Raw genomic sequence first — 12,630 nt, forward strand, 5'->3', positions numbered from 1 at the left:
AAATTCCTGCATAGACTGACAGGCCATGATGCAGTTGATGCCTGTTCCAACAGGACTTTTGACAATATTGACGGAAATCCAAATAAGCAAAGCTTGTAGAGTGTATTTCTCTCAGTGTGTCTTAGTCTTGCAGTGTTCTTGTCCGCGCTCTGTTGTCTGCAAACGGTGACCAGTGGCCCCAGAACTGCTTGGATTCTGTGATGCCAGTTGTGACTTCACAAAGCTGACAGAATGTTCAGCAATCAATACAATTAAATGTCAACAACCCTATCAACCCCCCTATTATGGTCTGTTATGGTCATTTTGTGCTATGGGGCTGGAAAAATCTTACATATTGCCCCTTTAAACCTGGAATCAGTGGGGTTTTTTTCCTGCTGTGCTGCCCCAAGTTTTATTGTGCATGTGTGATGGACACAAAGTGTTTAACGCCTAATGGCAGGTTTAGTATGTTTTTATAGATATTTCTAAGATGTTTTGACCCAAGTTATTTTTTTTTTCTTCCATTTTTGCAGCTCAGTCTTGAATAAATCAATGCTTCCCCCCTGATCCCCCCTCTAATCTATTTTAAATTAAGTCTATAACACAACAAAGTATGGAAAAAGTGAAGGTGTCTGAATACTTTCCGAGGCCACTGTAATTGACATTGTTTGAAGAATATCATCAACCATATTGCTTTCATCCTAAGAAACAGTAAATATGAAATCAAAACCATAAAAAGCTAAAGTATGGGACCTTCAGTGTCTGAGAAATGTTGCAAATGTTACATGATTAGCACATAAACACCAGTCATGCAGGCCAACTAAATTGGAAACAAAGTGCAGATGCTTTTTTTTTTTTTTTACCTTTCCCCGTAGAGATGAACGGAAACTGAGTATCAAGTACATGTTTATATTAAAAATGAATGTACATAACTTTGGAATGAAAAACCTAGTTCCCATCACACTGTTGCAGTGTTCCATAGAACTGTGCTGAGCTTTCTCCGCAGGATGATGACTCCAGGCGTGATCATTGTCTTGTTTGCTGTTCCAGTGCAAATAAGCCCTATCAAAACCTGCGGTCCCTCTATTGTCTATTGCTTTGGTAGATGATTTATGAATAATGTTATTCATGGTGCTGGTATTTCACAAAGAAATAGCAATGTTTGCAATTTTGATGGTGTACAAAGTTAGCACAAAAGTTAGCCATTACCAGCCAATGCTAAATGAGTAGGGAAACTGTTTCTCAGTTTTCATCATATGAGAATGTAGTTCCTGGAAGAGCTATTCATGGGACACCTGATATAGTGTAGCAGATGGAGACAACACTCCTCAACCCACCAACAGACAAGGGTTTTCTTTTATAGAAATATATATATAAAAAAAATTAAATAGAAGTATATTATCAACTTGGTAACACTGATCATTACCTAATATTAACTAATGCATTTACTAACATGAATTAAACATGAACAACAACATTAACAGAGATTGTTGTGACACTTTACAACAGGTATACCAGTTAATGCAGTTGTTTATTGTGCATTTAACATTAACTAATCTTTGTTAATGTTGTTATTCACGTTTAATTCATGTTAGTGAATACATTAGTTAACATTAGCTAATGAACACTTAATGTTGAGTGTTAACCCTTATACTAAATGTGTCTAGCAGTAAACAGTGACCGCAAATAAATAACACCACTGACTGACTAGAATCAAATTAGACATCTAACAGTGTTGCATTGTGGTCCATCTCTAACAAAAAAGTTTAAAACTTTTATCCAGACAAACATCTTGCAGGATATTTGAAGAATATCATGAACTATATTATTTTCATGCTAAGAAACAGTAAATATGAAATCAGAATCATGAAAAACAAAGGTATGGGACCTTCAATGTCTGAGAAATATTGCAAATCAGCACATAAACATCAGCTGTGCATTACCAGGATCGTGCACGATTAAACCGCTGTCATCCCCAGTATGAACAACACCCAAGCAACACCTATTACTTGACCAGGACACTCCTAAATCAAGTTACACTGGTGCATTACACCAGTTGTGTATAACCAGGATCTTACAAAACCAACAGAACTCTAACTTAATACTTAACACAGGCACAACAGGTTTCTGCATTTGGAAAATGTTCACATTCAAATGGGTGTGTGGTGTACATAGACATACCAAGCATAATATTTGACCAGGATGCTCCTAAATCAAATAGTTGCAGATCATATATCATATATAAGAGTATATAAAGATTGCTCTCTCTTTAGTTCTACACACAGATACAAGGGACATCTGCTATTAAAAAGCTTCCAGGTAGGTTTCCAATGGCATTTCTCATCACTTTGTCTTTTCTTTCTTATTCTGTCATATCTAGCTTGTTTTCAGCTGCTTACAAATGTAACTTTATATGGAACAATTATTGGGGGGTTTTTCAGGCTGATGCCATAGGGGAACCAAATTTGAGCCTTTGAATGTGGAATGGTATTAACTCTTGAAAAACGTAATACCACATCCATCAACCCCATCAGTCTGCTGCTCTTAATAACAATAAGAATAATAGCTGGCTGACACAAGAGACATAACGATCCAATATTATACTGACTCTAGCAAAGAATTGTGCTCTCCTGGATGTTAAAGGCCTTTGAAAAGCCATTATGTATTAGGAAACAATGAGGAGTTTAGCTGTAGCTTGTCTTGCATCTAACCATGTGGCTATCAGCCAAGTCAAATGTCAGTCCACGCAAGCCTGTGTCTATCTGGTGACAAGTATTAGTCAGCTCACCAGCCCACAACCACAGATTTTTGCCATCTTTCCATATTTGGACAATCAATCACTCATTTAACCAAACCTAGCACATACACTACCTACCTTGTTTTTTCTTGACATTGCGTGTTCTGGCTGTACCTCGGCTCCTCTGACCTAGACCCAGGACTGACCAACTGAAATTATGCATAACATATTCATTTAGTTCTGCTCAAATTACATTACAGTGAATGGTAAAGCCCACCTACCAATTATCCCACAGCCATACCAAGGGTAGATAGGTAAACTTGATTTGTGCCCTGGTATGTATCTCGATTCACCCAAAGCTGGATTTTAAAGCTTGGTCACGTAAATTAACCAGTCACCTCTGACCACAAAATCAAATTTACCTCACACTCTTGTGCAGACATAATGGAGCATGGATGGTGGGAGGCAATACAAATGTTGAACTTTGGAAAACCTATATATATTTCCTGATCTAAAAATACTTGGGGCTAATCTAATAATAATAATAATAATGATACATACTGTCTGTCCCTAAGGTTCGCACTGAATTTGGCAAATGGGCCTTTATGTTCTCCGCCCCTGCAGCCTGGAACCACTTGCAGACAGATTTGCAGCTTGATGTGCTGATCCCGATTAGGGCATTCAAAAATGTAGTGAAGGGTTTGGAGGCAAATTCATTTGGAACTTGCACTTGCTTCCTTAGCTAGACCTGTTTCCTCCTGTCCGTCTTTTAGGCATATGATTCTGCGAGTTGCATGTGTGTATGTTTTGTTTTACATGCTTTTAATGTTTGCTTGTATGTTGTTTGAAACTTTGTATTGCTGCTATCTTGGCCAGGGCTCCCTCAAAAAAGAGATCTTGTAATCTCAATGGGACTCACCTGGTTAAATAAAGGTTTAATAATAAAATAAAATTTTTTTATTGTGCTTTCTCAATAACTCAAAGCATTTTACAGCATAAAAACAGCATTACAAAAGTATTGTTAAAACTAACAATACAATCATAATTTATATGTTTCTCTGAAAAGGTGAGTCTTGAGAAGTGATATAAAAGAACCAACATTGTCCGATGCTCTGACGGAGGTAGGAGGTAGCTTGTTCCAGATGCGAGGGGCAGCAGAGGAAAAGGCTCTGTCTCCCAAGGAGCGCAGCCTTGTATTGGGGATAGCCATAAGTCCAGAGCTAGAGGATGGGAGAGAACAAGAAGGACAGTAGGGATCAGTTTTGATATGTAATCCAGAGCGAAGTCATGCAGGGCCTTGTAGGTGAGGAGCATCACTATAGATTATCCTGTAACATGCTCCTGTAACATGCTGAACTTTCTCCGCAGGATGGGGACTCTTGGCGCAATCATTGTCTTGTTTGCTGTTGTAGTGCAAATAAGCCCTATCAGCGCCCGATGGTTCCCTTCTCGCCCTCCCTTTGGTGAGATGATTTATAAATAATTTTATTCATGGTGCTGGTATTTCACAAAGAAATAGCAACATTTACAATTTTGATGGTGTACTAAGTTAAAACAAAAGTTAGCCATTACCAGGCCAATGCTAAACAAGTGCGGAAACTGCTCAGTTTTCACCATGAGAGAATGTGGTTCCTTAAAGGGCCATTGATAGGACACCTGCTACAGTGTAGCAGATGGAGACAACACTCCTCAACCCACCAACAAACTAGGTTTCACATTATTTTTTTCTTTTTAAAATTATGTATATTATAATCTTTACAGACCTCATTCTAAATGTGTCTAGCAGTAAACTGTGACAGCAAATAATAAAGAACATGGGTCACTGTCTGACTAGAATCAAGTTAGGCATCTAACACTATTGTGTTGTGGTCCATCTCTAACACAAATGTAATTTTTGGTGATCCTCATTTTAGTTGTTCTATATAAAAAAGGCACTTCATGAACCTGAGTTAAAATGAGCAACTCACACACCTAACAAGTCTGTGTGTTCCTGTCTTGACTGTCAAATCACATCCATTTATCTAGCTCATAATGTCGCTAGAGGTGGAAAAGTAGCTCAGTCTTCACTATATGGGAAAGCGGTACCTGAAAGAGCCGTTGATGGGAATCGTGCTAGCCAATGGCAACAGGGCTCCTGCGCCCACACTCGAGGAGATTTTCAACCATGGTGGAGACTGGACCTTCTGAAGTCTTACAAAGTCAACTCTGTCACCATCACCAACAGAAAAGACTGCTGTCATGAAAGGATCAACGGGGCTGAGATTCGCATCGGAAATTCCCTCAGTGATAATGGAAACGGCAATCCCAGGTATCTGGTTTGATTAGTGCTGTGCTGGGTTTGGACCTGTGAGCCTCAAGGTGTCAATAGTTACGTTTCCATTCAGGTTTTGCGCAAATTCTAAATGAACTTTTGAAAAGTCGACAATCTTAAAATGTGAATCTGGTGTGTTTCCATTAATGGCTGTTAAGCGAATAAGTAGGTTTGTGTGCGGGGGGGGGGGGGGGGGGGGGGTCAAGATCACAGATGGAGAGAGCTTTCCAAGAGTTGCTTGCCATAGCGGGGTGTCCGCGGGGGTCTTAAAAAGTATTAAAAGGTAATAAATCAATTTAGCGAAAATGAAGGCTCTTAAAAAGTATTCAAAAGTCTTAATCGCCATTTTATGAGGCATTCAATTTTGTAGCTAGTTTTTCAGTGTGAATAGCCTATTTGTCCAAAGAGTTTGTGTGCTAAAAGTTTGCGTGAATTAATTTTCTACTGGTGGCTGTATTTTTTTCTTTCTTTCTGGCGAAGATGACTGAATATTATGGTCAATATCATAGGAGAAATGCTCATTCTACGACAGTCGCCATACGTATATCTGGGAAAAGAGACGCAAAAAAGCAATTCTGGGAGGTCACCGTGCAAAGGCATTTTACGGAGTGAGAGAATAGATCCAGAACAACATTCGATCTGCTGTGCAGGATTATCAGGCCGTTCGTTGGGCCGGTGGGGCGGCAGACTATACAAGCTGCCAGCTGTGCGGAATACACGGTTAAGCTAACTCCACATCATTATTAATTCGTAAAACATGTTTTCAACGCCGTTTTTCGAATAATCTCTTTAATCGACAGACCAACAAATCCACACTCAAGCAAACGTAAAAACTTTTTTGCGATATTTGGGGAGTTTTTTTTTTTAAATTTGGTGTTTCCATTCAGCCGATTCTGATTCGAAACTTAAAATTTCGCATTAAGTGGCTTGACGGAAACGCACCTAATTACCAACCAATACTGCACCTGATGTCTCCACGATTGCCATGCAGAATTGTATTCATTTTTTAACTCAGTTACAATCATTGGCACCTCACAAGCACAACTACACAGACTCTACAGTGTATTTGTGAAGTTACTGTATTCTTTTCAACCAAAATATGTTTCTCTTCTCCTCCCCTTCAGATGTGCTGTGATCTCCTCTATCCCAGCTGGCATCTCCAAAACCTTCAAGTGTAATGGGATGGAGGGCCGTTATGTCAACATTGTGATTCCAGGCAGGAAGGAATACCTGACACTGTGTGAAGTGGAGGTTTATGGGGAAGTTACAACTGGTGAGTTGGACCACGTGAGGTATCCTAAAGGTTGCCGTTAGCTGATAGTCACAGCAAATGAAACCAAACATGGTACGTATGCTCCTGAGCAGACACCAACAAGTTTTACATCTAACAGTTCTGTGTTCTTCTCCTGCCATCGTTGCTGTCAAATTTCATCCATTTATCTAGCTCATAATGTCGCTAGAGGTGGAAAAGTAGCTCAGTCTTCACTATATGGGAAAGCGGTACCTGAAAGAGCCGTTGATGGGAATCGTGCTAGCCAATGGCAACAGGGCTCCTGCGCCCACACTCGAGGAGATTTTCAACCATGGTGGAGACTGGACCTTCTGAAGTCTTACAAAGTCAACTCTGTCACCATCACCAACAGAAAAGACTGCTGTCATGAAAGGATCAACGGGGCTGAGATTCGCATCGGAAATTCCCTCAGTGATAATGGAAACGGCAATCCCAGGTATCTGGTTTGATTAGTGCTGTGCTGGGTTTGGACCTGTGAGCCTCAAGGTGTCAATAGTTACGTTTCCATTCAGGTTTTGCGCAAATTCTAAATGAACTTTTGAAAAGTCGACAATCTTAAAATGTGAATCTGGTGTGTTTCCATTAATGGCTGTTAAGCGAATGAGTAGGTTTGTGTGCGGGGGGGGGGGGGGGGGGTCAAGATCACAGATGGAGAGAGCTTTCCAAGAGTTGCTTGCCATAGCGGGGTGTCCGCGGGGGTCTTAAAAAGTATTAAAAGGTAATAAATCAATTTAGCGAAAATGAAGGCTCTTAAAAAGTATTCAAAAGTCTTAATCGCCATTTTATGAGGCATTCAATTTTGTAGCTAGTTTTTCAGTGTGAATAGCCTATTTGTCCAAAGAGTTTGTGTGCTAAAAGTTTGCGTGAATTAATTTTCTACTGGTGGCTGTATTTTTTTCTTTCTTTCTGGCGAAGATGACTGAATATTATGGTCAATATCATAGGAGAAATGCTCATTCTACGACAGTCGCCATACGTATATCTGGGAAAAGAGACGCAAAAAAGCAATTCTGGGAGGTCACCGTGCAAAGGCATTTTACGGAGTGAGAGAATAGATCCAGAACAACATTCGATCTGCTGTGCAGGATTATCAGGCCGGTGGGGCGGCAGACTATACAAGCTGCCAGCTGTGCGGAATACACGGTTAAGCTAACTCCACATCATTATTAATTCGTAAAACATTTTTTCAACGCCGTTTTTCGAATAATCTCTTTAAGCGACAGACCAACAAACGTAAAAACTTTTTTGCGATATTTGGGGAGTTTTTTTTTTTTAATTTGGTGTTTCCATTCAGCCGATTCTGATTCGAAACTTAAAATTTCGCATTAAGTGGCTTGACGTAAACGCACCTAATTACCAACCAATACTGCACCTGATGTCTCCACGATTGCCATGCAGAATTGTATTCATTTTTTAACTCAGTTACAATCATTGGCACCTCACAAGCACAACTACACAGACTCTACAGTGTATTTGTGAAGTTACTGTATTCTTTTCAACCAAAATATGTTTCTCTTCTCCTCCCCTTCAGATGTGCTGTGATCTCCTCTATCCCAGCTGGCATCTCCGAAACCTTCAAGTGTAATGGGATGGAGGGCCGTTATGTCAACATTGTGATTCCAGGCAGGAAGGAATACCTGACACTGTGTGAAGTGGAGGTTTATGGGGAAGTTACAACTGGTGAGTTGGACCACGTGAGGTATCCTAAAGGTTGCCGTTAGTTGATAGTCACAGCAAATGAAACCAAACATGGTACTGTATGCTCCTGAGCAGACACCAACAAGTTTTACATCTAACAGTTCTGTGTTCTTCTCCTGCCATCGTTGCTGTCAAATTTCATCCATTTATCTAGCTCATAATTTCGCTAGAGGTGGAAAAGTAGCTCAGTCTTCACTATATGAGAAAGCGGTACCTGAAAGAGCCGTTGATGGGAATCGTGCTAGCCAATGGCAACAGGGCTCCTGCGCCCACACTCGAGGAGATTTTCAACCATGGTGGAGACTGGACCTTCTGAACTCTTACAAAGTCAACTCTGTCACCATCACCAACAGAAAAGACTGCTGTCATGAAAGGATCAACGGGGCTGAGATTCGCATCGGAAATTCCCTCAGTGATAATGGAAACGGCAATCCCAGGTATCTGGTTTGATTAGTGCTGTGCTGGGTTTGGACCTGTGAGCCTCAAGGTGTCAATAGTTACGTTTCCATTCAGGTTTTGCGCAAATTCTAAATGAACTTTTGAAAAGTCGACAATCTTAAAATGTGAATCTGGTGTGTTTCCATTAATGGCTGTTAAGCGAATAAGTAGGTTTGTGTGCGGGGGGGGGGGGGGGGGTCAAGATCACAGATGGAGAGAGCTTTCCAAGAGTTGCTTGCCATAGCGGGGTGTCCGCGGGGGTCTTAAAAAGTATTAAAAGGTAATAAATCAATTTAGCGAAAATGAAGGCTCTTAAAAAGTATTCAAAAGTCTTAATCGCCATTTTATGAGGCATTCAATTTTGTAGCTAGTTTTTCAGTGTGAATAGCCTATTTGTCCAAAGAGTTTGTGTGCTAAAAGTTTGCGTGAATTAATTTTCTACTGGTGGCTGTATTTTTTTCTTTCTTTCTGGCGAAGATGACTGAATATTATGGTCAATATCATAGGAGAAATGCTCATTCTACGACAGTCGCCATACGTATATCTGGGAAAAGAGACGCAAAAAAGCAATTCTGGGAGGTCACCGTGCAAAGGCATTTTACGGAGTGAGAGAATAGATCCAGAACAACATTCGATCTGCTGTGCAGGATTATCAGGCCGTTCGTTGGGCCGGTGGGGCGGCAGACTATACAAGCTGCCAGCTGTGCGGAATACACGGTTAAGCTAACTCCACATCATTATTAATTCGTAAAACATGTTTTCAACGCCGTTTTTCGAATAATCTCTTTAATCGACAGACCAACAAATCCACACTCAAGCAAACGTAAAAACTTTTTTGCGATATTTGGGGAGTTTTTTTTTTTAAATTTGGTGTTTCCATTCAGCCGATTCTGATTCGAAACTTAAAATTTCGCATTAAGTGGCTTGACGGAAACGCACCTAATTACCAACCAATACTGCACCTGATGTCTCCACGATTGCCATGCAGAATTGTATTCATTTTTTAACTCAGTTACAATCATTGGCACCTCACAAGCACAACTACACAGACTCTACAGTGTATTTGTGAAGTTACTGTATTCTTTTCAACCAAAATATGTTTCTCTTCTCCTCCCCTTCAGATGTGCTGTGATCTCCTCTATCCCAGCTGGCATCTCCGAAACCTTCAAGTGTAATGGGATGGAGGGCCGTTATGTCAACATTGTGATTCCAGGCAGGAAGGAATACCTGACACTGTGTGAAGTGGAGGTTTATGGGGAAGTTACAACTGGTGAGTTGGACCACGTGAGGTATCCTAAAGGTTGCCGTTAGTTGATAGTCACAGCAAATGAAACCAAACCTGGTACTGTATGCTCCTGAGCAGACACCAACAAGTTTTACATCTAACAGTTCTGTGTTCTTCTCCTGCCATCGTTGCTGTCAAATTTCATCCATTTATCTAGCTCATAATGTCGCGAGAGGTGGAAAAGTAGCTCAGTCTTCACCATATGGGAAAGCGGTACCTGAAAGAGCCGTTGATGGGAATCGTGCTAGCCAATGGCAACAGGGCTCCTGCACCCACACTCAAGCAGATTTTCAACCATGGTGGAGACTGGACCTTCTGAACTCTTACAAAGTCAACTCTGTCACCATCACCAACAGAAAAGACTGCTGTCATGAAAGGATCAATGGGGCTGAGATTCGCATTGGAAATTCCCTCACTGATAATGGAAACGCCAATCCCAGGTATCTGGTTTGATTAGTGCTGTGCTGGGTTTGGACCTGTGAGCCTCAAGGTGTCAATAGTTACGTTTCCATTCAGGTTTTGCGCAAATTCTAAATGAACTTTTGAAAAGTCGACAATCTTAAAATGTGAATCTGGTGTGTTTCCATTAATGGCTGTAAAGCGAATATGTAGGTTTGTGTGCGGGGGGGGGGGGGGGGGGGTCAAGATCACAGATGGAGAGAGCTTTCCAAGAGTTGCTTGCCATAGCGGGGTGTCCGCGGGGGTCTTAAAAAGTATTAAAAGGTAATAAATCAATTTAGCGAAAATGAAGGCTCTTAAAAAGTATTCAAAAGTCTTAATCGCCATTTTATGAGGCATTCAATTTTGTAGCTAGTTTTTCAGTGTGAATAGCCTATTTGTCCAAAGAGTTTGTGTGCTAAAAGTTTGCGTGAATTAATTTTCTACTGGTGGCTGTATTTTTTTCTTTCTTTCTGGCGAAGATGACTGAATATTATGGTCAATATCATAGGAGAAATGCTCATTCTACGACAGTCGCCATACGTATATCTGGGAAAAGAGACGCAAAAAAGCAATTCTGGGAGGTCACCGTGCAAAGGCATTTTACGGAGTTAGAGAATAGATCCAGAACAACATTCGATCTGCTGTGCAGGATTATCAGGCCGGTGGGGCGGCAGACTATACAAGCTGCCAGCTGTGCGGAATACACGGTTAAGCTAACTCCACATCATTATTAATTCGTAAAACATGTTTTCAACGCCGTTTTTCGAATAATCTCTTTAATCGACAGACCAACAAATCCACACTCAAGCAAACGTAAAAACTTTTCTGCGATATTTGGGGAGTTTTTTTTTTTTAATTTGGTGTTTCCATTCAGCCGATTCTGATTCGAAACTTAAAAATTTCGCATTAAGTGGCTTGACGGAAACGCACCTAATTACCAACCAATACTGCACCTGATGTCTCCACGATTGCCATGCAGAATTGTATTCATTTTTTAACTCAGTTACAATCATTGGCACCTCACAAGCACAACTACACAGACTCTACAGTGTATTTGTGAAGTTACTGTATTCTTTTCAACCAAAATATGTTTCTCTTCTCCTCCCCTTCAGATGTGCTGTGATCTCCTCTATCCCAGCTGGCATCTCCGAAACCTTCAAGTGTAATGGGATGGAGGGCCGTTATGTCAACATTGTGATTCCAGGCAGGAAGGAATACCTGACACTGTGTGAAGTGGAGGTTTATGGGGAAGTTACAACTGGTGAGTTGGACCACGTGAGGTATCCTAAAGGTTGCCGTTAGTTGATAGTCACAGCAAATGAAACCAAACCTGGTACTGTATGCTCCTGAGCAGACACCAACAAGTTTTACATCTAACAGTTCTGTGTTCTTCTCCTGCCATCGTTGCTGTCAAATTTCATCCATTTATCTAGCTCATAATGTCGCGAGAGGTGGAAAAGTAGCTCAGTCTTCACCATATGGGAAAGCGGTACCTGAAAGAGCCGTTGATGGGAATCGTGCTAGCCAATGGCAACAGGGCTCCTGCACCCACACTCAAGCAGATTTTCAACCATGGTGGAGACTGGACCTTCTGAACTCTTACAAAGTCAACTCTGTCACCATCACCAACAGAAAAGACTGCTGTCATGAAAGGATCAATGGGGCTGAGATTCGCATTGGAAATTCCCTCACTGATAATGGAAACGCCAATCCCAGGTATCTGGTTTGATTAGTGCTGTGCTGGGTTTGGACCTGTGAGCCTCAAGGTGTCAATAGTTACGTTTCCATTCAGGTTTTGCGCAAATTCTAAATGAACTTTTGAAAAGTCGACAATCTTAAAATGTGAATCTGGTGTGTTTCCATTAATGGCTGTTAAACGAATAAGTAGGTTTGTGTGCGGGGGGGGGGGGGGGGGGGGGTCAAGATCACAGATGGAGAGAGCTTTCCAAGAGTTGCTTGCCATAGCGGGGTGTCCGCGGGGGTCTTAAAAAGTATTAAAAGGTAATAAATCAATTTAGCGAAAATGAAGGCTCTTAAAAAGTATTCAAAAGTCTTAATCGCCATTTTATGAGGCATTCAATTTTGTAGCTAGTTTTTCAGTGTGAATAGCCTATTTGTCCAAAGAGTTTGTGTGCTAAAAGTTTGCGTGAATTAATTTTCTACTGGTGGCTGTATTTTTTTCTTTCTTTCTGGCGAAGATGACTGAATATTATGGTCAATATCATAGGAGAAATGCTCATTCTACGACAGTCGCCATACGTATATCTGGGAAAAGAGACGCAAAAAAGCAATTCTGGGAGGTCACCGTGCAAAGGCATTTTACGGAGTGAGAGAATAGATCCAGAACAACATTCGATCTGCTGTGCAGGATTATCAGGCCGGTGGGGCGGCAGACTATACAAGCTGCCAGCTGTGCGGAATACACGGTTAAGCTAACTCCACATCATTAT

General features: G+C 41.0%; 1 protein-coding gene across 1 annotated transcript; it reads left to right on the forward strand.

Moving 5' to 3' along the window:
- Positions 1–2,259: 2,259 nt before the first annotated feature.
- Positions 2,260–11,896, forward strand: LOC139647724 (uncharacterized; the record flags this gene model as incomplete). Its single annotated transcript, XM_071523687.1, has 11 exons — positions 2,260–2,298; positions 4,085–4,179; positions 4,742–5,024; positions 6,152–6,300; positions 6,472–6,754; positions 7,850–7,998; positions 8,171–8,453; positions 9,576–9,724; positions 9,897–10,179; positions 11,293–11,441; positions 11,614–11,896. Coding segments are annotated over exons 2-11 (2,105 nt in total), but the record flags the coding sequence as incomplete, so codon positions are not given.
- Between the last annotated feature and the right edge of the window lie 734 nt (positions 11,897–12,630).

The sequence above is a fragment of the Centroberyx affinis genome, unplaced genomic scaffold (assembly GCF_046629955.1).
Source record: "Centroberyx affinis isolate AG114_WGS23_722 - 3 ecotype Tasmania unplaced genomic scaffold, CSIRO-AGI_Caff_v1 ptg001104l_1, whole genome shotgun sequence".
Lineage (NCBI taxonomy): Eukaryota > Metazoa > Chordata > Actinopteri > Beryciformes > Berycidae > Centroberyx > Centroberyx affinis.